The 25110-nt window shown below is 41.6% G+C and overlaps 1 protein-coding gene across 1 annotated transcript in view; it reads right to left on the reverse strand.

The window, feature by feature from the left end:
- ITPR1 (inositol 1,4,5-trisphosphate receptor type 1) overlaps positions 1-25110 on the reverse strand; it is a 179973-nt gene that overhangs the window by 86902 nt on the left and 67961 nt on the right. Inside the window, exons 35-37 of the mRNA XM_067544403.1 lie at positions 8930-8980; positions 5107-5239; positions 3322-3512 (exon numbers count right to left, since the gene is read on the reverse strand). Of these exons, the coding sequence (XP_067400504.1) occupies positions 3322-3512; positions 5107-5239; positions 8930-8980 (375 nt within the window). The remainder of the gene's footprint in view (positions 1-3321; positions 3513-5106; positions 5240-8929; positions 8981-25110) is intronic.

Raw genomic sequence — 25110 nt, forward strand, 5'->3', positions numbered from 1 at the left:
GCAATCCTTGCTGGTTGGAGATCCTGAACTGAAGGCTGGCTGTGGAATAAACTTTTCTTCCAAACAGATCCAGTTTCTTCGAGTCCTTATTCTTTGGAGTTGAACTTTTCTGACCTTGCCTATCCCATTCATTAGTGGCCACCACCACCAAAGACCCCGGGGGTGGGTGAGAGAAGAGATATTCAAATCCCTTGACCAGGACATGATATTTCGCTTCGATCCTCCTTGATGTTGGTGGCAGGGACAATGGGGTTTGCCAGGCCACAGGGCTTTGTCCACTTTGAGTACTCCTTCATGTACTGGTGATGTGACCCTAGTTGGTGCCACAGCTGCCAGTACATCAAAGAGGTTGTCCATGGGCTCTTTGAACTCCTCAGCCTCCAAGCCCAAATTGGAGGCCACCCTTTTGAGGAGTTCCTTGTGCGCTCAAAAGTCATCCAGTGGGATTGAGAGGACTGTGTCAGCTACCGCCTCGTCAGAAGAAGATGAGGATAACTGTAGTACCAGGGGAGGGGGTGGCTTTCTTTCTCCTGTGCAGGGGCTGTTGCTTTCTCTTGGCCCTGGTTTCGGTGCCAGGGTCACAGGCAAAGTTCAGGCCCTCTCGTGGACCATCTCTCTGAAGACTGATATGGGTAGGCTCCTGGGGCTAAGGAAATTCCCCTCAGGTTCCAGAATGGCCACTGGACAGGCCATTGACAACCCGCTATTGTAGGGCTCATACCCACCACTTGTGCGTCTGACAGTCGGTGCCAGTGACGTTCTGCTCCTGGATCCTGTGCCTGGTGTCACTTTCTTGTCCTTTGTGGCTGGGGAACAGCCTTTCTCTGAGTGCTGTTTCTTCTGCCACTTCTTTGTTGTAGGCGAAGTGGAGCAGCAACAGAAGGCCCCGGTGCCAGTGATGCACTCTGCCCCGACGATGATGTACTAGACACTGATGTACTCGGCACCGAGTTGGCCCGGGGTGGTTCTGAGGCCAGTCTCAGTGCCACCACCATCAACAAGGCTTTTAGACATATGTTCCTGTCTTTTTTGGTTCTTGGTCTGAAGTCCTTGCAGATCCTACACTTCTCTTGTCTGTGTGTTTCCCCCTAAGCACTTCAGACAACTATCATGGGGGTCGTTGAGTGGAAAGGGCTTGTGGCAAGTAGAACAGGGTTTAAAGCCACAGCAACGTCCCTAATGGGACTGCTTTACCTAATTTCTAACTATATATAGAAGAAGAATAAAATTTAAAAAGCTGTAATAAAACTACAATACAACAACTACAAGAACTATGAAGCACTTGCAAATGCAAGATAAGGAAGGCGTTCCAGTAACCGTCACAGGCGGGAAGAAGGAACTGAGAAAGCTCAGGGTCAGTGGTGCCTCATATACCAGCACATGAGCACGGGGCTCCAGAAGACGCCAGAACCGGCACTGCGGATACTGCTAACTCAAAAAATTCCAGTAGCTGTGCATGTGGGTGTGCACACATCTAGCAAGGAATTGACATGAGCAAGCACTCAAAGAAGAAACTTGTGTTTCAGTTATAAAAAGTCAGCTGGTCTATCATCATCATCAAGCGTTAGTTAGAGAACTGCTGAAATGGCCCAATCAGAATCAGGGCCCATTGTACTGGGTGCTGTGCAAACACATAGAAAGATATTCCCTGCCCTGGAAATCTCACAATCCATAAGGCACAAACAGTCAAAAGGCTGGGGGAGTGGATGTAACATACTGGAGATCATAGCTCTACAAATTAATGCATTATAGCAGTGACACTAAGATAGAAACCTAAACATGTCAATTACCTGAAGTGCTGAGAAATACTTAATTGATATTTACTTCTCTAAAAGAAAAAAAGTAAACAACTGTTTCAAAATGACTGTCTGCACTACCAAGTGACTGATGCTTTTGTTCAGATACAGGATAGGGATGAAATTACATTTTTGTTCATACTGTGGGAAAACACACTCGAGACTATTTATACCAGTGGTTCCCAACCCACGGCCCGTGGGGGTTTTTAAAGTGACGCGCCACTCCCCTCCCACTGGCTGCAGAAGAGAGCTGCTGCCTAAGGACCCAGGCAGAGTGCATTGCCGTGGGGCTACAAGACCGGTGCAAGGCTCCTTGCTGCAGCCCAGGGGATGGGAAATTAATGCTTCCCTCCTCCTAGCTGTAGCAGAGAGTATGGCAAAGTGCTCCGTCTGGGTCCATTGGTGCTGAGATCCCTGCTGGAGCCAGAGGGAGGGAAGCACTGATCTCCCATCCCCCCAGCTGCAGAAAGGAGCCACTGCCTAGGGACCTCGGTGGAGTGCACGGGGATACAGGATGCGTGCGGTTTCCCTGCTGCATCCAGGGGGACAGGAGATCAGCGAGGAGGAAGGCAGCCTCCTCGCTGAACGGCTTCCATCTGGCTGCAATGGGGGGCCGGGGTTTCTGGTGGAAACTGGTGACTCTTCAGAGTTGTAAAAATGCTATCTGTGGCCCTAGAGAGAAAAAGGTTGGGAACTACTGATTTATACAATATACATAAGTACCAACGTCTCTCAAAAAAAACTCTGCACTTTCCAAGCAATTTTCAGAAGCCCAAATACAGGTGCATTAAGTCCTACACAGAGTGATCCTGATTATAGTGTACAGTCAATGATAAGGCATCACATATTTCGCAATAACCTTTGTAAGCTTGTTTAGTGACAGCAATGCTTTGGTTCACGTGTGGAAGAACAAAACTAACTGCGCCTTTGAAACACACAGCTTTTTTTTTGTATGCACATCAAACTGCACACAAACCCCAAGACAGGTAGGTGTAATCAGTTGGCACCAACTTCTAATTCAGTCAAAGAAACCAAACTAAATGTAAAGGCATGTAAGCCAATGAGAGCAACACTGCCACCAAGGAATTAACTATAACTTGGGGTTTAATCACAAAGTAAGGTATTTTCTGACTTTAAACCAGATAAAAACAGAAACTTAGGCCTGCAAACTCTTACACACTTGCTTAACTTTACCCATGTGAGTAGTCCCAAAGACTTAAGTGGCAATGCCATTTTGAGGCATTCTCCTATACTGCCTTAACAACTTCAAACCCTAGATTATGTACAAAGCCAACTTTTAGAAGTTAGTGATACCCAGCTACTTTTAAGTTAAAGGGCCTTGGTGAAAACAAGTCTCGAAATATTGCAATACTCAAAAGTAGTACATAGCGAGCAGTTCCCAGTACTTCAGATCTAGGATTATCTAGTCATAGCTCAAAACCACGGTTAGTTTCTTGGATTCTAGAAAAGGCATTTCAATTGCTGACGTTTTTAGTTATCAGCTCACTGTTATCCATTTCCTTACCTGTATAGTAGTGTTGCCACCTTCCAGAAGGGCAATGGCTAGCAGAATACTTTCATGAAATACTCTATCACTGGTGGCATTCATGATGAGGTCTATGACCAAGTTGGATGCACCTTCCTTATCCAGATGACACTGGACATCGGCCAAACTCATTTCACCTCGACTCATTGAACTGGATCCAGAGCTTCCTCCTATAAAGGTAAATCACAAGAAATGGTTGAGACTCAGGAACACACCCCTTCATTCTATGAGGGGACAGAACTCATTCTCCAATAAAGAAGAGTAAAATGTTATATTAGATCCTAATAAACTAACACTGTGAATAAATTTAAGTGTCAGTCAGGTTTTTAACTCTGTAAAAGAGACAAGTTCTCCCCTGAAGAGCTCATACAGTCTAGATAACATGCATTGGGAGACTCAATGGAAACCATGTCCTTACTTTGAATGCGAGAGTTTGAGGAAATTATGTTGTGAAGGAAAACTGTCTGACATGGACTAGTATTTATAGCTGCATGGAAGAAAGGAGTCTTTAACAATGACTTGAAAGTGGAGAGGGTGAAAGGGGGCTATGTACAGGAAGGTAATTCATGTATAGGAGGCAGCACAGAAGATGGAAGTGGAAAGCAGGACACAAAGGGGCTGTGAAGGATTTGCATCACTGGTGGAGAGAAGAGGAAAAGGCAAGACATGAGATCCCAGACAGGCCACGGCAGCATTGTGCAGAACTTTAAACACCAAGGGTGATTAGTTTAGACTTGATACATTGGGCAAATGGGAGTCAATGGAAGGGAGAGACAAGGGAGCCAGATCTAGTCAATGAAAAAGTAAGATAAATATTGGCATTATGCATGGATAGGTGTAAAGTATATTGGTTTCAGAAAGTCCAGAGAGGAGTAGGTTGTATATTATATGAGGCAAGAAATGCAGAAAGTATTAACTCATTTTTAATGGGGTGCTGGCATTTTATTTATTTTAAAGAGAAAAACTACTGAATCATGTTTTGATAAAAATTCCAATAATATCAGGCAGGGTTTAACAAAAAGTTAAAACTAAATGTATTTGCCTTTACTGTGGCACCCATCAACTTTGACAGCGCCCCGTTAGGCAGCAGTGAGATTTGACTTGTTTTAGAGATGGTTAAATAAGACTGTTCTCATGAGTAATTTTTCCACTAGTCATGAAAATATGAGCATGAATTACAGCAAAATTTACTATCCAAAATGTACACTAAGGAAATTGAATCAAGGCAGAGATCTGAGATACAGCAAAAACTGTGAACAATACAAAAAAGTCATGCCATGCTCAGCTCAGAAAAAAATTAAGTTCATTTCTACATTTAATTTTAAAGTACTCTCTTTCAACAGCAGTATTTGTTTTTGCAGATTAGAAATTTGCTGACTTCTCCTAAAGTCCATATGAATAAAAACATTTTAAATTATCAAAACAGACAAACCATGCTCATCTTTACAGCGTTAAGTGAAGACAATCCGAAGCAGCTCAAAAAAACATTAGGATGATTTCTGAAACCAACGCTACCTCAAAAAAGAGCAAACCAGTAGAACTCCTTTCCAATCACATTGTTTAGGGATGGAAATAAGTTGTCCTTTTCTATGACACTGATAGAAAGGCATGGGGAACGGAAAAGGGGGGGGAGATCCTCAAAGGGAAAAAGAAAAGCTACTTCTTCTACCTGTAAAACATTCCATTTCTTATGCAGAAACAGGCATAGACAATATGGCAGGCTAGAGTCATACGAATTACTAATTAACAAACAGTATGTCCTACCTCCTCCCCCAGCTTTGCTACTGCCTCCAGGGGACAATGGGCCATTGCCAAAACTTGTAAGGCTCTCTCTTCTTCCTGCAGGTCTGACGTTGCCATAGTAACGGTTGACCAAAACTTGCCTGAGTGCCTCACCCTTTATTCAAACAGGATAATGAAATCAGTATTTTGAGTTTAATGCACAAATGAATAAACAGTCAAAGAGAAGTAGGAGTGGTCTTATAATTGGCCTACTTTTAAGGTAAGGTAGCAGGTGGAGAAGGAATTGAAATCATGAAGGGTCAGAAATAAAACTTAATTTAACATCCTACAATATTTCGGACAGGCCTGGTCACTATATATATCCATCCCACAAGCCTCGAGAATGAGGATCATGGGTACCAAATACCCGCAATAGCTAAAGTTCACACGATATGCTAAAAATGTCTAGCTTGTGCAATATTGAGATTTTATTCCAAAGGTGCCTTTTTTTTTTTTTTTTTTTTTACGGGTGTCCATTAAAAAGGACCCAGGGCTTAACTTTAAAACAGACGTGGAATTTGTGAGACAAAAGCACAAAGTGGAGAGGACCAGGGGACAGTTAGAACCCTGGCAAAGGGCACTGAGTGAGAGAAAGAATAAAGTCATGGTTTAAAATAACATCTGATTATGAGAATAATCCTACCTCCTCACACTCCATTTTGCAAACATTAAAGAGCTGAAACACCCTCCCATCCCCAAATAACTACAATTAGTTGACAGTGCCCTTCTTTGTATAATCCCAGCTCCATTAACAGTTTACTGCTTTCCAACTCTTTAGTTTAGTGAATAAAAAGCACAGCATCTTCCCTGCAGCAAATACAAAATGGTCATTTTGACCAGCCAGCATCCTAGAATGTGGATCTTACATGTTGCAGGGCACCATTTCTCCAATAACCTGTAGCCTTTCAACTATATTCAAAGTCAGAAGTCCACTAGCAATGTTCTATTGTGGGTAAAGGAACCCTGAGCACATGCAGCTCATCAGTGGAGTGCGACACCTCTCAGAATCTGAAAAGCCATGAATAGGCCCAATGCTGTTCCCACGGATGTCAAGGAAGAAATTCCCATTGACACAGCTGGGACCACAACTGAGCACTAGGTCTGCAAGCTGTGTAGTTATTTTGCTAACACAAGAGTTGGTAGCATGTCCAGCAATGAACAGGTGCAACAGGTATTTTGAGAGCCTTTTATAGGTAAAGAGAGAAACAACCAATTGTAAAATTATTGGTCAGGGAGTATATTTCAAATAAATATTGTTGAGACTTAAGTAAAGAATGATTTTAGGAAGAGAGGGGAAAAAATCCAAACACAGAACAAAGCAAAGTATCCTAATGAGCTTGAACTCAAGTGGCAAAATTCATCCTGCACATTGTATTATAGTTCATACACCAAGTAATGTAGTTTGCCAGACACATCCAAAATGTCACTAACAACATAGCTTGACATCATCTGCCCTACCAGTGAAGCCTTTGTTTAAAAACTTCAGAAGTACTTTTTAAAACCCAGGTGAAAAATAATGAAACAGACCCATTAAAATATGCAGTGTAAAAAGAGGAGTCATTTGTACTTTGGGAGAAAAACACTTTAAATTGGGCTCTCTTCAACGAATGATAGGGAGGAGGGGGCAACTTACCTGAAAGTTAAAAATCCTGTAACAACTTTTGGGAAGTTATAGGCTATCCCCAATGTGCTGAAGAACAGTGCATCCTTTTCTAGCATAATTCCTACGTTGAATGCACAATGGCTATAACCCTTTGCCTCGGTCACTGTGCATCCAGCATCAGACTTCAAAATTATTCCCATATATTATTAGCACAAAAGTTGCTAAATAGGAGCCATATTTTGTCCTTCTGCAATTGGCTTCATATGAGGGGTAAGAGTCAAAATAAACCTTAAAAGAAGGCCTTGCCAGTGATGTGCTCCTCCCAGACGTTACTTAGCAAAATGATCCTAGGAAAAGATCATTATTTCCAAGGTGCCTGTATTTCTGATCATTGATTGGGATGTCCTGTAAAAGTATAAAAGAGGCAGGGGACTAGTTCAATTCCTCCCCCCTTCCCAAACCACACCGTGTGAAATATTTTGACTGACAATGACAAGATATTGTTCTAGTACATGCTGCAGTGATTTTCACCACTCCAGCTGCTCTGTTTTGCAAGCAGTGAAAGGTGCACGACAGAACAAGGTCAAGCCAGGTGAAAAAATAAACTATGCTGTCTTCCACATGTGCACTCATTAGATAGGAAACTTGACATTTACACCCTTTATACCAAAATTAAGTTACAATGGGTTTTTCACATTACCGCTTTCTCTTCTGTTAAATTAACTAGCAGTTGCCAAAGCAACTGGCATTTAAAATGGTACTTTTTAATACCTACGAAAGATCTTTAAACACATTCACTATGAATATCATCATTTAATAAACTTCACCCCACCCTGTCATCTTCTAAAGGTTAACGATTGTTCTTTAGATTATAGATACTTTGCCTTTATTTCGAGCCAATCGGAAAAAAGGCTGATGACTAAAGTTTAGTGGTCAAAATATTTCAGCCAAGAGAAAAGCTCAAGTGGAATTTCTTGGTATGCCTGTTGTCGCAAACATCTTCTTACTATTGTTCGACTACATCTAAAATGGCGACACTCATAAAAGAGTATGATAGCAAGAGAAAGCAGATGAGACCATAGCAAGCTATTTCAATTTCTGGTAGAATGTTCATCCAGAGTTGCGAAGGCTTGGAAATGTGTTTTCATCTTCAATAGTGCTGGCGAGGAAAACCTCATTATTTTCTTGATGTAAATATTCAAAAGCACTGAGCTATCTAACAAGCACATGAGAACATGAGCTGAATAAAAGGGGAGAAAAAATATTTTCCCAAATATGGTCATTAATTCAGCTGTAACAATTGGCTTAAGAAAACTTCTTTAACCATACTGTTAGTATTATATAGCATTTTGATGTTTACAATACGCAAAGAAATATCAGATGTTTGACCATATTAAGAAATACAAAACATGCTACCTAGAAAAGTTCAATGACATTCAGTTTTCTCTGTATTTAGCATCAAGTTAAGCTATTGGTAAGCAGTAGGAAAGCGTTATACAAATGTTATTATAGTCCATGCATAGTATAGATAGATTAGGTATTATGTGTATATTAGAAAGTGTTTTCTATTGGATGAGTTCAGCAGTAAGATATTGTGCATTTACATATACCCTACAATTAAAATGCAAGATTAAGGCAGTGATACAGTTCAGAAGCAAGTACTACAATAACAGCAGCTTAACTACAGGAGCAGGCAAAAGTGAGAACACCACAATGTATTGGTGTCTACTTGCAGTACTGATTTTGAAGACTGCTTAACTATAAAGCTAAGAGGTACTTTCTGGCAAGGCAAGTCAACTCTGTGGGCCTGATTATCCTTTCACATTGGCTTTACAATGGTGTAGCATCACCAGTTTCAAGGGAGTACCTCCCAAATTACAGTAGTGTGAAAGAAAAATCAGACCAGCCGCTGCAGCGGAGATTTTCCAAAGCAACCGAGGGAACATACACACACATTTTCAATTTAATTTTAACTGAAGATGTATCTTCAACTACTTTACAATTTTAACTAGTCGAAATACAAGTTTGAGCTTTTCAAAAACTGACAATAAGTTCCCTTTTGAAATTAGTCAAATACATTTTTCACATGAACTTTGCTGCCTGCATATTTTTTCTGTAACTGTTTAAGAAAAAAAAGGAGAGGAGAGGTGGAAGGAAATGTAACGACAATTAGCAGTAAATATACCAGACTACTGTACATACCCTTTTATGATCTTCCAGCTGCCTCTGTAGTAGACTTTGATCAAGCTCCAGCTGAGCATGCAGAAATTCTGTTTTAAAGTATAATACTAAAGAGACACTAATATCTTCAGAATCAATAACTAAACAGTAGAAAATTCGAGAAGTCATAAAACTGAGAGCAATGGGGGAGGGAAGGTAGGTCAACTGAAACTTATTAAAAGTTTCATGGCTTATCTACACTTAACTGGTCACCTTTGATGCTCTCCATCAAATTACACAGGGCATGCACGTTTGCTAAATGTTTGTACATATTTTAAAATAAAATTAAACACAAAGTTTCCATTTAATGTCACAGTAACGCATAACAAAACAGGGAAAAGAAAAAAAAAAAAAAAAAAGAGGCCAGGATCTTGGCAACTCATACGTGCATTACATCCATGCATACACACACACAAAACCATTTCTGGAGGAAATGTCATTATTTTGACACACCTCACTCTAGCCAATGAGTCAGTCTGGTCTCTTGAGATCATGGAAGACATTTGGCATATAAACCCAATGCCAATGCCTCAGTTCTGTTTGAGGCTTTCAACATATTTTTGTTCTGCTGTGCAGAGTAAATACTATGGCAGGTTTATAATTTTGAAAGCCAAATGGCTCTTCTTTTCTGAAGGAGGTTGATTTTCAGAAATTTACTACAGATTAAAATTTACTAAAGATTAAAACAGATTAAAACTGATGTAATACTAGAAGGCTCTCTCTCACATGTCTCACTGAATTCATTCAGTGACCATTCAGCACTTAGGTATACATTGAAACACTGCTCCACAAACACTACATATGATAAAGTGCTAAAGTACTGTAAACTGCATTTTTCTCTTCATGCACTTACAACAGATACATAAAACTGCTGTCACATAAAATTCTTTACATAATTGAGGCAATTGAAAACAAGCTAGACTTAAACTTCCGTATAGCTTTAACCAGGAGCAAAACTGATCTGGTAGGCAGTGGTATACTCTGTGCCAACCACATCTTTGGTTCCCTCATTAGTTTAAAAAGAATTCAAACTTTCATTAAGAAAGAAAAGAAAAGAAAGAAAGTTCTAGTCCTTATGTTTCTGGTGGATAAATAGTTGAATATGAACAGATTCATCCAAATGGGTGTTAACCCTGTTGTGTAATGAAGACAACATTACTATTTCACTGAAACATTTTAGAACAGCAATATTCAACTATTCTGAATTGTGGAACTTGCGTAAAGTTCCCCTATTTTCTCACCCCTCCCCACCCTCATACTTTTAACATACAAGATAAAAGGACTTTGGATCCATAAAAGTGGGAGTAATGAAGCCTAGTTCTTTAAACACAAGGCATATGAGCTGAGACTTTCAATGTAGTGCCTCCATTAAAGATGGAAGACGGATGGCTGAATTACCTGCACAGCTTTGAAAGTTTCAGTCTTTGCTCTTTTGGGGCTCTTAATAGTGCTATACGAGAATATGTTTTTAAGTGGTAAGAGACTGATTTTTTTTCCCATTGGCAAGAATATTTTTATACTAGATTGGACCATTTCAACAGAGCTGAATAATTCCCTGTGTCTACATCACTGAATAAGACACAATAACACACATTTTACCAACGAGAAAAACATTTAACCATAGCTACTTTAAAACACCAATATTTGTGTTTTACAAATATAGGTGGGCGACACACCTCTACAGAGCTTTCCGTTTCTGGAGGTTGCGGCAGCTAGTTGAAAGTAAAATGCAGATCATTAGTCATAGTTCAGGAATCTTTCATCTAAACAGATATCTAATGGTCAACACTTAGGGAGAGGGGAAACCAAACCAACTAAAACAAAAACACACCTTTCCATAGATTTTCTGCCACTCATTTGACCTTAGCTGCATCATCTTGCTGAATTATGGCATAATTGTTGTTTCTACACATACTGAAAGAAGTTTACTATTTACATGTATACTGCTGATAAGGGACCAAGTTTTCCAAAGCACACCTGCTAAATTAGCATGTCCCCAACTTGCTTACATGAACTACCAAAACACAAGCACACATCCTGATTTACGTGTACACGTAGTCTTGTGCCTGCATTGACATTCACAGGCATGCAACTTGGGGATACACAAATATGTACCTTCCAATCTACCCCCAAACATGTACATTGATCTATATGGTGAATTTAACACATTTATATTGTAGTGGCTTATTCCCCAATGGGAGCAAATCACTGTCCAAATACCGTTTGCTGCAGATACTTGTTTTTAGATGTTGATCCGGAAAGGGAATTTTCAATGGATTGTCATTTACAAGATAAACATTCTTTTTTTGAAATAAAAGAATATCTGTATAGCACTGGACATAGCAACCAAATAGGAAGCTTAAGGAGGATGAATAGATTTTCCATTTAAAATGCTGTGCAGCATGTTAAACACAAATTAAGGTGAATCTACCTGTATTATCTAGTAAAATCTGCAGACATTCAACACAGACCTGAGACCTATAAAGCCTTTTTAACATGGGTAATCAATTCAAGATCTGTGAAACAGACACACTAAGAACTAATTATTACTATTTATGATATAGGAGTATTTAGAGATGCCAAACAAGGTCAGTAACCTAATGTGCTAGGTGCTGTACAAACTGATAACAGTCAATCCCTGCTCCAAAGAGCTTACAAACTAAATAAACAAATGGTAGGGGAAAGGAGGCATTATGCTAATTTTAAAGATGAAAAACAGGCACAAGGAGATGAAATGATTTGCCTAAGGTTCCACAGGATGACTGTACTAGAACCAGGAACTGAACCCCCAGAGCCAGTCCAGAGCCTTAACCATGAGCAAACATGCAAACACGCGTGCGCACCCGCTCCGCTCTCCCACAAGTTGTTGAGTGACTGTGGAAAAACAGATTTTAGAGTATCAGTTCAATATCAGCAACAGAGTAGAGGGGAAAAAAGGGCAGGAAAATAGGAGGTGGCAATCAAAATGTGGAAGTCTAAGGTGGAGAGGTTCCACTGCTCAAGAAAGAGTCAGAGGAACTTACGTTTTCCATCTTGGCACTCAGCAGGGAGGGATTCCATGATCATGAAAAGCAGTTCTCCTTATCTCTTCTAATCAGCTTTCCACCTGACTGATTCATATGCCCCTCGGGTATGTTATTTCCTTGCATTGTCACTACTATTCTGGAAATTTCACAAGTATATAAGCCACTGAAGTCTTGGTCAAATGGGAGTTTAGAGTATTTAACTTAAAATAACAAAACTTAAACAGGAAGAACCTCATTTATGCAGGAACTTTGTCTTCCTCTACCTAGCGCACGTTCTTGTTGTTCACCACACAATATTGGAATTGCCATACAAGACCATTAGTCAGTCTGGACCCCTTATCTAGACTACAGCAGCAGCAGCCACTACTACTTGCTTCAGAGCAAAGCAAAAAAGCCCTCTTATTAATAAAATAATAATCTCCTTACCAACAACACAAGCTCAACAGCCCAAACCTCTGTTAAGATAATTAAGGGCTGTCTTCCTTTCAAAGATTAAGAAACTGAAGCAGAAAGGCTAAGTGTCCTGATCCAGGCTACAGAGTGTGTCAGAGTCTGAACGAGAACTCCCTGGGCTTGTGTTCTTACCACACATTAACCAAACAGATATGTGCATGTTCTAAGACTGAAAATTGGCAGAGCTATAAAGAATCTATAATAAGTTAATTTGATCTTGTAGAACAAAAGTGATTTACAGGAATTAGGAAGATGAAATATTTGAGTCAAAAAATTTCCTGGTCTTCCAAACGAAAACAGTAAAAGGATATAGGTAGAACAATGCTTTAGGGCCCAATCTTATAAAGCCAACTGCATGGGGAAACCCTTGCTCCCAGAAAGAATTCAGCAACTTCAAATGATGGGAACTGAATGCAATCCTAGCAGTCAGCACACCTGTAATACAGCAGCTTTAACAGGGCTTTTGCAATCAGTCAGTAAGACTAAAAACTGAATAATAAAATTGACTGGATGGTTTTCATCAGAACTGGTTAAAAAACAGCACAGAAATTAGGGCTGTCAATTAATTGCAGTTAATTCATGTGATTAACACAAAACAAATTAACTAGATTAAAAAACAGTTATGATTAATCATACTGTAAAAAAGATAAGCAAAAGAAATAGTATTTTTCAATTCACCTCATACAAGCCCACTCAGTCCTACTTCTTGTTTAGCCAATCGCTAAGACAAACAAGTTTATTTATATTGGTGGGAGAGAATGCTGCCCGTTTCTTATTTATGCCACTGGAAAGGGAGAACAGGCACTGTTATAGCGAGCATTGCAAGGTATTATGTGCCAGATATGCCACACATTCATATGCCCCTTCGTGCTCTGACTTGCAGGCTCTAAAGTTTTTAATATTGTTTTGTTTTTGAGTGCAGTTTTAAAAAACAATTCTACATTTGTAGGTTGCACTTTCACAATAAAGAGATTGTCTGAGGTGAAATGAAAAGTACTATTTCTTTTGTTTTTCTTTTTTACAGTGCAAATATTTGTAATAAAAATAATATTAAGTGAGCATTGTACACTTGGTAATCTGTGTTGTAATTGAAATCAATATATTTGAAAATGTAGAAAAACATCCAAAATATTTATAATACATTTAAATTGATATTCTATTATTGTTTAACAGTGCTATTAAAACTGCAATTCATCCTATTTTTTTAATCTCATGATTGTCTTTTTTTTTTTTTTAAATCATTTGACAGCCCTAAAAGAAATGTTGACTTAGGAGTATGATGCTGGCCTTAGGAGTGTTCAGCAGGGTAAACCAAATATTAGCATAGGCTTTAGAGAAGGATGGTCCAATGTTTCAAGTGTTAACATAGGAGCCAGGTTCAACTCCTTGCTCTGCCACAGATTTCCTATATGATCTTGGACTGTGACACTCTCACTTTGTCTCAGGTTCTCTCATCTACATAACAGAGGAAACGTTGAGGAAAGTGCATTCAAGGCTATGAGACACTAAGATACTGTAGTACTGGGTGCCATATGAGCAACACTGATAAAGCATCCATCTTCAAAATATTAAACTAAAATGGAATGAACAGCACGGTTGGAGAGTAGAATAAAATGTATCCTTTCTAACAACAAGGAAAGTTCCATTCAACTTACTGTACAAGAACAGCCTTCTTTGAAGCTGCCCCTGCTTACAAGTTTGGCAAATAAACCTTCACCATGAGAATTATTTATTATTATTTTGAACTACTGTTCACCTGCATGTTTCTAACAGCAACTTCCCCTTTGTTAAGGAATTGGTATCTCCCCAAAAGCAGCTCATCTGACTCAAGAGTGGTTGTAGCTGTTTCAGCGGTCAGTACAATCAACTAACTTTGTAAACGTGCATTTATTACACCATCTTAAAGCTACTGTAAAAGGAAAGAGTTTGAATTTCTGTACTCTTTGGCCTTTATGCAGAAGGGTTGACAATCTTATGGTTTTTATCTGCTTGGTTTTTTACATGAGAAATTTTCTATTCTATTTTTCCTGAAGACTATGGGCACCGTGGGAATCTAGCAAGTGAACGACTTGCAGATAAAAAGGAAGATAAAATTGCACAAGAGAGGAAGAGTTTTCAGACTTCAAAACTCTGCAGTTGTTTACTTTTTAATAACTATGTTATTTAACTCAAATGCCTGCCGAACAGCTGGAACAAAAGATCTCTGTTAAAGATTTGTGATCCTTTCAAACAAAGGACAGAGAGAGAGCTTCCAATTTAATTCCACGAGTCCTGAAACTGATGACTTCAGCAAAACATGCCTCTTCTTCTGGGTTCAGCCATCCAGTCTCCATGCCGTCAGATGCAGAGACTCCAGATCTGGGTGCAGAAGCTGACCCCGGTTCTGGGAGAGGAGATAGTGCCACCGGGGCAACTCGAGCGGGGAGGTGATGGACAGCTCCAGCAGCGGGCTGAACCAATGCTGGCAGGGCCATGCTAGTGCAATCAGGATAATATTCGCCCTGTCCCTCGATCTTCAGCTGGACTCTATGTATCAGCAGAATGGGCAGGAATGCGTCAGAACCCCCATACACTGCAAGAGAAAAGCATCGGACACCGACCCCTCATCGAGCCTGCGAATCGAACAGAACTCATGACATTTTTTGTTCTGTTTGGACACAAAAAGGTCCACTTGGGGAGAACCCCACCTCTGGAAATTATACCGGCCACCTTCAGGTGGAGTGACCACTCGTGGCGGGGTAAGGAGGACCTGCTAAGGCGGTCTGCTGCGCTGTTCTTGATGCCTGGGAGGGGAGAGGTGAAAGTCATGTCTTACTGCAAGGTTCCATAGACACATGATCTCCCGGCAAAGGGCTGGCAAGCAAGCTCCCCCCACCACCCGCCTGTTAATATAGTACTTTGTGGCAGTATTGTCCGTCAGAATCCGCATTACCTGGCCCGATATGAAGAGAAGGAACACCCCACAAGCCAGGCATATCGCCCGTAGCTCTCTTACATTTATGTGCATCTCTCACTCCTCCTGCCACCAAACCCCTTGAGTACTGTGGATGGAACTGACACGGGCCTCTCACCCCAAATCCAAAGCATCCAACACCAACGTGATCAAGGGGGCTAGTTCCTTGAATGGCATCCCTGCAGTACTAAGCGAGGACAGTGAGGACAGAACATTGGGGGAGAGGGGTGCGTAACCACTCGTCCAGGGGGTGTCTGCTCGGGGCACACACCAAGGCCAGCCATGACTGGAAAAGTCAGAGCAATAGGCGTGCAAACTTTACCACGTACGTACAAGCCGCCATAGGGCCCAGCAGCTTCAGACAAGATCTGGCTGTTGTGGTAGGGCACTCACAAAGGTGTGTAATAATGCCTAACATGGCTTCAAAGCAAGGCTGTGGTAGAAATGCCTTGGCCTGAATGGAGTCCAGAACTACCCCAATGAACTCTATCCGCTGCACTGCCGTTAATGTTGATTTTTGTTTATTTACAGTCCCAGATGGCAACAGGTGATGCATACAAGGTCTAGGCTGCTCCAGACCTGAGACTGGGACCCGCCTTTGATTAGCCAGTCATACAGGTATGGGTACATCTGCATGTCTTGGCACCTTAGGTGTGCAGCCACCACTGCCATGCACTTTGTAAACACTCTCAGGGCAAAAGAGAGGCCAAAGGGGAAAGCCGTGAACTGGTACTGGGAACAGGCCAAGACAAAGCAGAGAAAACATCTGTGTCCTGGGAAAATCGCAATACGGAAGTATGTCCTTTAGGTCACGGGTGGCACGCCAGTCTCCTGGATCCAAGGAAAGGATGATGGAGGCTAGGGAGACCATGCAAAACTTCAGTCTCGAGATATTTGTTGAGATGATGCAGGTCTAGAATGGGCCTGAGACCCCCTTTCACCTGGGGGAGGAGGACGTATTGGGAGTAAAACCCTTTCCCCTTCATGTCTGGTGGAACTTCCTCTATAGCCACTAGACTGAGAAAATTCTCCACCTCCTGCATGAGAAGTTGCTTGTGAGAGAGGTCCCTGAAGGAGGACAGGGAGGGTGGGGGTGGGGGGGGAACTGTAGGACACATCCTGCTGAGATGATGCCAAGGACTCAACGGTCCGATGTATTCTGGCTCATTTGGATAGGAAGGCAGTGAGTCAGCTGAGGAACGGACAGGAAGGAGGATCCTACCTCGAGACTGGAATGCTGTCCTCGGGCGCACCTTCAAAAGGATTGGCGTTGGCCGTTCGAGCGCCTGGAAGGCCCCCGCTGGGCAAATGAAGCGGAAGCCGCAGTTGATCGGCACCTCCTAAACCCTCTGTCTTTGTCCCTTCATCTGTAGGGGGCAAAACGTAGGGGATGGTATCTCGGCAGCTGCTGTTGGGAGCAGAACTGACGCCTCGAGGCCTGAGTTGTATAAAGAGCCCAAAGGAGTGCAGTGTGGCCCTCGAATCCTTCAGACTGTGGAGCTTAGCATCTGTCTGGTCTGAAAACAGAGTACTCCCGTAAAGGGGAGGTCCTGAATGGACTGCTGCACTTCCTGGGACAGACCAGAAGACTGAAGCCATGAGCACCTGTGCATGCAGATAGCCGAGGCCATGGATCTCCCAGCTGAATCCGCTGCATCAGAGGCCACTTGCAGGGCAGCTCTAGCCAGCGTTCTACCTTCCTCCAGGATGGTGGCAAAGTCCTGGGGCAGGGTCTCCCCCAAAGTGCTTGAGGTACCGCCTCTCTGAACGTGAAGCCCTCGGCGCAGGAGACCGGGATTGGTGCCGCGATGTCAACGGAGACCACCTCTGTCGCTGGCACTCAGCTGCCGTGGAATGCCCTGGAGATGGAGATGGAGATCGGGAACGCACCCTTGGAGACCTGTGCCGTGATGAAGACTCCCTGCGCGGTGACTTGGTCCGAGCAGATGAATGCCACTGGTCAGGGAAGGAGTGCAGCCATTGAGGAGGGAGCATCATGGGCTTCCCCCTGGAGACCAGAGCCTTCTCTTTTGGCAACACTGGGAGAAGCTTAGGAGAAAGCGGCAAAGGCAGGGCCATCAGGTCCCTCACTGCCTGAAACGCCTCCGGTGTCGATGGCACTGTGAGTTGAAAAGGCCCCCTTCCAGTCCCAGGAGTCAGGGGAGGCTCTCTTGGCAGGCTCGCACTTCTGGGCGGCGAGTGCCTCTCCTGCTGACAGTCAGTCTGTCAGTCCGGTATGGGCCCCATGCTTTTCCTGGTTTTCTTCAATGTGGGGGATGGTCCCTGTCTGACCTCGGTTTCCTCTGCTTCTTCCTCGATGGGGACGAGGAAGAGGTACGGTGTCGTGCTGGTGCCAACGGAGCGCTCTGCACTGACGTAGGGTAGGACAGCTCGGAGGCTGGTCTCAGCACTTCCTCCATCAGCAAGGCCTTCAGGCAGATTTCTCTTTTCTTTTGAGTCCGTGGCCTGAACACCTTCCAGATCTTACACTTCTCCTTCCTGTGGGCTTTCCCCTGGCACTTCAGACAACTGTTGTGGGGGTCACTAAGAGGGAAGGGCTTGCCGTAGGAGATGCAGGGCTTGAAACCAGAGACCAGGGCATGCCCCGCTCCCAGGCGAAGGTCCCTGTAGCAACTACACTTAACCTAACTACCAACTATTTATAGTACTAACAAAAAGAACAATAAAACAAACTAGCTAAAACTACTTAAGGGAAAGATAGGAGTACTTGCGAAAGCAAGCAGTACAGTTCCAGCAACCATCACAGGCAGAAAGAAGGAACTGAGGGGGCTGGCGACGCCTGACATACCACGGCATGTGTGCGGGACTCCAGGGGGCACCGGAGCCAGCCCTACGGCTACTGCTAAAGGGAAGAAAATTCCGGAAACCGTGTGCGGAGGCGTACACATACCTAGAATGGAATCAACATGAGCAAGCACTCAACATGAGCAGACCACCTGATATTCTTGATACTCCTAATGTAGAAAAAAAATGGGTGAAAAAAATAGGTTTGTTTTCTTTTTAATGGGAATGTGTGTGAGAAAGAGACAACATTTCAGGCTTGTGCTATAAAAAGAACTGGGATAATTTTGTAATAAAAATTTGATCCTTTCCCCTCTTCGCACCCCCACTGAACGGTGACACTGATGAAAAACAGTCAAAATTACAAATTTTAAAAGTGTTCAGTCTTGTTATAAAGAAGCAAAAATAAGGTCACATCCATTTGGTCCTCCTCAGGTCACCTTTTAAATTGATCACACAGTACATTCAGAAGATAGCGTAACCTGGCTGAACATGTCTTGTTGTTCAGCTTCCCCATGATTCTACTGGCTTATTTCAGCTTCTTCACAACACTATTTGGCCAGAGGATTACAACCTTTCATGCTCCTGACACAATAGCCAAAGATTTCCAAAATCGTGCTCCCATCTCCCTGAGGCCAGTTCCATTTGCATGTCTCTGAAGCCTCCTCAATGACCCCTCTTTAAAAAAAACAGACCAGAAACTAGAGACTGCAGTGCATTTCTTCTACTTGAGACATAATTCAAACACTGCTTAAGTGCAAAATACACAACAGCAATGACCGTGGCATGAGCTCTCTCTAGGAGAGAAATAATTTCATCTTTAGAAGTGCATCTGACTAGTATTTATCATGTTAATCGATCTCCTGATTCCTGTCGCAGATCCAGAAAACAACACATTCTGAACTTCATCCAGTTGTGGCAAAGAAGTTTTACAGCTCAGCACTGATACTCATCATCATCACTGCAGAGGTTACTGCAGTCAATCCCTTTCAAATCAAGGATTTCAGTTCCCTTTTCACCTACTTGAAACCTTGAAGACCAAAAAAAACCCACCCACACTGAATGGGTTTGCTGGTGTATGTCTCTGGAGCTAACTTATCAACCACATAAGGTGAACAAAGCCTTCTTTTTATTGAACTAAAGTCGACATTTTACTAGAAGGTACTTTAATTCACCCACTTAATGCCTTCAATGCCCATTAACATCAACGCAAGTTATGGTGCTTAGCGTTTTGCGGGATCTGGTCCCCTTATGTTCTTCTAGCTATACACAAGGAAAGTGACTGGGGATGTGTGCTGAGTAGGGGTTCATAACTTATGTGCAAATACTCTTGGACATATTAACATCAGCTTTGGTCAATGATAGGTTCAGCAGAGCTCAGTGTGAATTTCTCTCTCTCTCCCTCAAATACACGGCCTACTTGAATAACAAGATTTAGATTCAGTCATTTTGGAGCAACATCATCACAAAAAGAAACAGCAACTGTATAGCTGCTGCAACTGCTCCTGTAGCCTCGGACACTGGCAGACACGGTGCAGACTGAACTAACAGTAAACAGTTCCACCACATTTATTGGCAATTACTGCTGAAGGTCACACATCAGCAACCAGCTTAAATTCCAGGAAAAAAAGCTGCTCTTATGTAACTGCTGCTTGAATTTTGGCAGGTGCCCAATAAAGCAGTTCACCGCAATATGGGGTGGGGGGAGGGAGGAAGGAAAAAGAAAAAACTAGGACATCTCTCAATTACATTCAGCATCATCAGAACGCCCACTTAAGGTGAAGTTTAACAGTTCTCTCTTCTTTAATGCTCTTCTCCTTCCTTATGTATTAATTTGTTCTTCTGGGATTTAAAAATCCCTTACCCAGTATCTCACTACTTTCATTGCAGCTCTTATATTCACATAGCAAGGCAAGTTGCTTTGTCTCTAGCACTTGTTAGAATCCAGTGACAGACTGGAATAGGAGCTTGAAATTCAACAGCTTCTGAAAGCTCTTTACAATTACATCAATTCTCCTGAATCACAGTGAATCCAAGATTCAAGTATTCATCTAGATTACATTTTTCAGCATAACAGCTCTGATCACGTATTGTACCTTGGCTACAATGGGGCGGGGAGGATAGCAAAAAAAAACCCAAGTTACTTCATACTGTTTTCAATTAACTACTGCAGTGGATTTAGTATTGTAGGAGTTTAAAGATTTCCTTGATGCCTCATGAATAACTTTAGACAGAAGGCCCGACGGTCTTCTCATGATGATGCAAATTGGGAGCAACTCCACTGAAATCCATGAAATTACACCAATGCAGGATCGTGCAAGTACAGCAAATGGCCCACAGAAGCTTCTAGAGAGAACTCGTCAGTCTCTCATTTTAGGGATTTCCATTTTCCTTATTACTAGAGAAATTTGCATAGGGCACGAGGCTTGTGTTAAAAAGTCCATATTTGATGGTTCATCCTCCACCTAAAAAGTCATAACCCTTAACTCATGACATCAGTCTCATGCTGTGTAAAAAACTGCAAAGATCAAAAACAACTTCAAGAAAACACCAGAGAGCAAGAACAGAAACTCTCAACAGATCTATGAACTAACTAGTAGTAGTAATTTTTTTTTTTTTTTTTTTTTAAAAGGGAACCGAAAAAGAAAGTGACAAGGAATAGTTCTCTTTAGAAGTCAGGCTTTCCCTCACAGCTTTGGTCCTATAAAAATTCCTCCCAAATGGGCACCCATTCAAAGGTCTGGGCACCCTCAACATACAGAAGAACACAGGGAGACACAAAGTAAAAACTGACAACAGCACCTGACCAATAGTGCCTGAAACCCTCCATTATTATACTTCTGGCCTCAGACTTTGGGCCTCAGTCTTTGCTCACTCAAAGGGCTTTGCAGAACAGCTGGAAAGTCAACACATTTGGATGGTATTAGACTTTATGGAGAAAACAATCTTGAGGAAAGGGACCCTTTACGGGAAAATTCTGCCCTCTTCCAATGAGGAGGGCTGAGACTGAGGGTTTCTGCAATTCACCACTATCGCAGTAAGGCAAGGGGAGAGAAGTGGTCTGAGGCAGACCAGTTCCAAGTCATTTACAGGTCAAATGTAGGTCAAAACTAGTCCCTTATGATACTTTGGGAGTCATTCATTCTCTAGTTTTCAGAGATGAGCGTGTCCTGCTTTGAGTGTAGGAGACTGGACTAAAAGACCTCTCAAGGTACATTCCAGTCCTATGATTCTATGTAAGACTGGTCTAAAGTTCTAATGCATCTAACTCTAGTGCTGTGTAATTATTTTGGTGGGATTTCTTGCGCATAAAAAAACTCCCACAAATTTACTGAACCCTGCGTTTCTTGCATTTTGCAGTAAATACACAACCCTGCAGCACTGTGAATTCTCCCCCCTAGAAGTAAAGCATTTTTAGCTGAACCCAGATTTGATATTGGCTGCATAGCAGCTTATGTTACAATGTCAATTATAAAAGCCCTTGACATTCCATTCATATGTCTAGTCCAAAATGGATCAAGAACCAAGGACTCTATTAACTGAGGATTTAAAAAAAAACAACCCAAACAAACCGCCCCTCGTAATCTCCAGTCCCTCTCCCCCCCCCCCCCGGCCCTCCTCCCCATGGTGACTCTGCAATAGTTTTCAAGGCAAATCCATGAATGTAAACCAATTGAACCAGAACAATATAAGGAAACTGCATAAAAAAGTTACTACTCTGTCCTTAACTCACACCACAATTCCTTGATATTGCAAAGGTCTCGGAAGAATAATCTGACAGATCAATGTGTCTGTGCCATAGATGTTGGGTACAGAGGGAATGGTTATGACCATACTATCAGGGCCCTTTAAATTTTTTTCTGTTATGCAGGGGATTTCCTACTCAACAGGGTGAATTCCGGTATTGTTCATTGCGTAACAAAGGCACTCCTTTCCACACAACAGAAAGGATTTTAAAAGACACTCTACCAACTTTGGTTTAGAGCGTCCTCATTATTGCACGTGTAAGTGATAAAACAGGGTTACTTTTTTTTTTTCTTTTTCTTTTAAATACAAATGAATAGCAAGATTTTGAACCTATCCTTTGCCAAAATTATCTTACAGTAGCTACTTAGAATGCCAGAAACACTGTGAAATGAGCTCTGAATGATGTCATAATACAATAACAATATCACCTCTCCAGCAAAAGGCCTACTCCGAGGGGCAAGAGTGTGTGGAAAACCATGTCAGCCTTTCAGAACAATTAGACTGTTCAGAATTTAGCAGCTGGAGAAACTAAAAATGGGGAGTTCTGTTTTCTTTCCCCCACCTTTTGCAATTGCCAGTGGTAGCTCTGATGAGAAACATGACAGCTTCCTTTGAGAAATCTCAAAAAATCCTAACCACTGCCAGCATCTCGCTTTATAAACAGACACTGTTCATTTCCTGTGTGTTTATAAACACACCGGCTCCATCCATGGAATTGTTCCATAAGGGAGCAATAAAGCTCTTACTTGCAGCCAGCAGACTAAGTTCTAAATTGGGTCTGCACTCTAACTGATTTATTGAAGAATGAGAGGGAACATTATGGCCAGAGACTAAGAGGAAAGAGAGAGGGAGTTTTATTTTATGACTTTAATTTGCAATTAAACAATCCCAAATTCTGTCTGAAGTTTCTCCAAGATAAATTATACATACCATTTTGGGAAGCAGTACCCCCACAGAAGCTGAAGGGTCTAGCACCTGATTGAAATGTTAATGTGTTATAAATTAACTTTTCAAAAACAGAGCCCATTTTCAGTGGAGCATTCTAGGTTAGAGGGAAATCAATTATAAGAAAAAACAAATCACATCCAAGGTTTGACACTACACCCTGCTGCCAACTATTTTAAGCTCCCCTGTGAAGCTTGGGGAAATATAGTGCCTGAGACTCCTCACCTACACTAGTATGAGGAGAAACTTCACTGGCGTAAAGGGACTTTAATAGTGTGAAATGAGTAACAGAGGAAAATCAGCCTCATTCTCTAAATATATTATACAGTTTCCATGAACATATACACTAAGAAGAAAATATAACTACAGACAAACTGAAGATAGCTCAGTTCAAGATTGAGCATTATGAGATGGATAGGTAGGATTCCAAATCCATTTTGGCAGACAGGTTCCCAAAACGTTATATTTATTCCTCAAAACAATGGATGTCCCTCTCCGTCCCTCCCCCAAAAAAATGAGATTAATGCCAGATTAGAGTTAAAGGAAAAAGTAGCAGAGGAAATCAGTTTAGAATATTTTTTAATGTGAAAAAATATAGTATATTTCTCTGTGTTTTGTATTTTAAAGGGGTCAGTTTTGCCTAAACAGACGGCTGGAACAGCACAGAGGAAACAAAGCCAAGGGCAAAAGAACTTTTTTAAAGAAGTTGTTAAATAAGTAAAATACATGCCAGGCAACAGATATACTGTACATACGTACAGCAAACAATCAGACTCTGAATTTGTGCCCACATTCTTTGGGCTTATAGGATGGTTGGTGCTTATAAAAGTGACAGCATTGGACATCACATGCATAATTAACGGTGCCTGCACAAAAATGGAGCCCAGTTTTAAAAGTCAGGGCTTTAGAGAAAGCTGAATTCGTTAAACTGAAAGATCTCACTCAAACATAGCCCTTTGCCTTTAACACAAGTAAACTGCATCCAGTGTAAACACCCTGTTTTAGGCTGTTGCTTTCCCAGGCAAAGATTAGGCATAAATTTACCACCATGCAGCTTTCACAATATACCTGTAAGTTTTCCCACATATTAACAGGCCAAACGCGAATAGAAAAGAACAGTGAATACATCTATATATCCTGCTGACCTCAACAGTCACCAAGTTATTTTCTTTACAGGAAAGAACAAAACTGTTCCTATGCAAGGGTCCACCACTTCCCTTGCCTCACTTTCAGGTGTGTTACACAAATACATTGTGATATGAACACTCACTCTCACTAGTTAATAAGCAGAAAATGCATTTAGAGTCTCTTCCACTTGGTTTCTCATATTCTTTCCCATAAAGTATAAATGGGAGCCATTAAAACTTAGTATTAACATTTCCAGGTATCTAGGTTAACCACGTTATCTTCCTATTTGTAAGTTAGGCAATACAGTGGTACAGTAATTACTGTGGATTGATAAATGCTGAGGTTTTATTGATGCTCACAGCAGCTAATATTCTAAGAGCACTCAGCTCTAAACAGTATGCAAACTATTATACCACCAGATGATTGCAGCTTGCCAAAACTACAAGTACATTTGGGATAATACTTGGGGATAATGACAGACAAATAGTTAATGGTAACTACCAATGTAGACGTATGGCAGACTAAATTCAACTAATTCACTAACAAGTGCAGGAGTCAGAACGCTCAACACTGGAAAGACAGCATGACAGATTACAGTGCTACTCATAAAACAAACATAACGGAAACACTGCCATGGAAGAAAAATAAAATTAAGACCTCAGCATTATCCAATTCATCAATGGTAATCAGCTGGAAAAGAAAAAAGAAAGAAGAAGCAAGGTTGAAAGCAAACGTTAGTAAGAGAAATTACAAATAAGTCCCATGTTAGGAACTTCGATATTATTTACTGTTTCAGTGCTCTAGTCTGGTATTCCAAAACATCAAAAGAAGCATGAATGACTAGAGCAGGGCTCTAGGATAGTATCATCTTAGTTATCTGCTCTACTGGAAATATTCTGCTACAGAACTGAACAGCAGGATGCATTCATGCTTTGGTCACATGCCAACTGTCAGTCCATACAGACTGGTTCAACAAGCTCCAAGAATTTCCCCCTTGGGCATAATAGTAACCCAGTGTGCGAGCTGTCAGCAACACAAGAGACCCTTCTTAGAATCTGTACCTCTTTTACAGAGAGTTGGGGAGAATGGCAGCAAGAAGGGAGAGAAGG

Source organism: Emydura macquarii, unplaced genomic scaffold, assembly GCF_026122565.2.
Source record: "Emydura macquarii macquarii isolate MOO-44397 ecotype Brisbane River unplaced genomic scaffold, CSIRO-AGI_Emac_v2 contig_968, whole genome shotgun sequence".
Lineage (NCBI taxonomy): Eukaryota > Metazoa > Chordata > Testudines > Chelidae > Emydura > Emydura macquarii.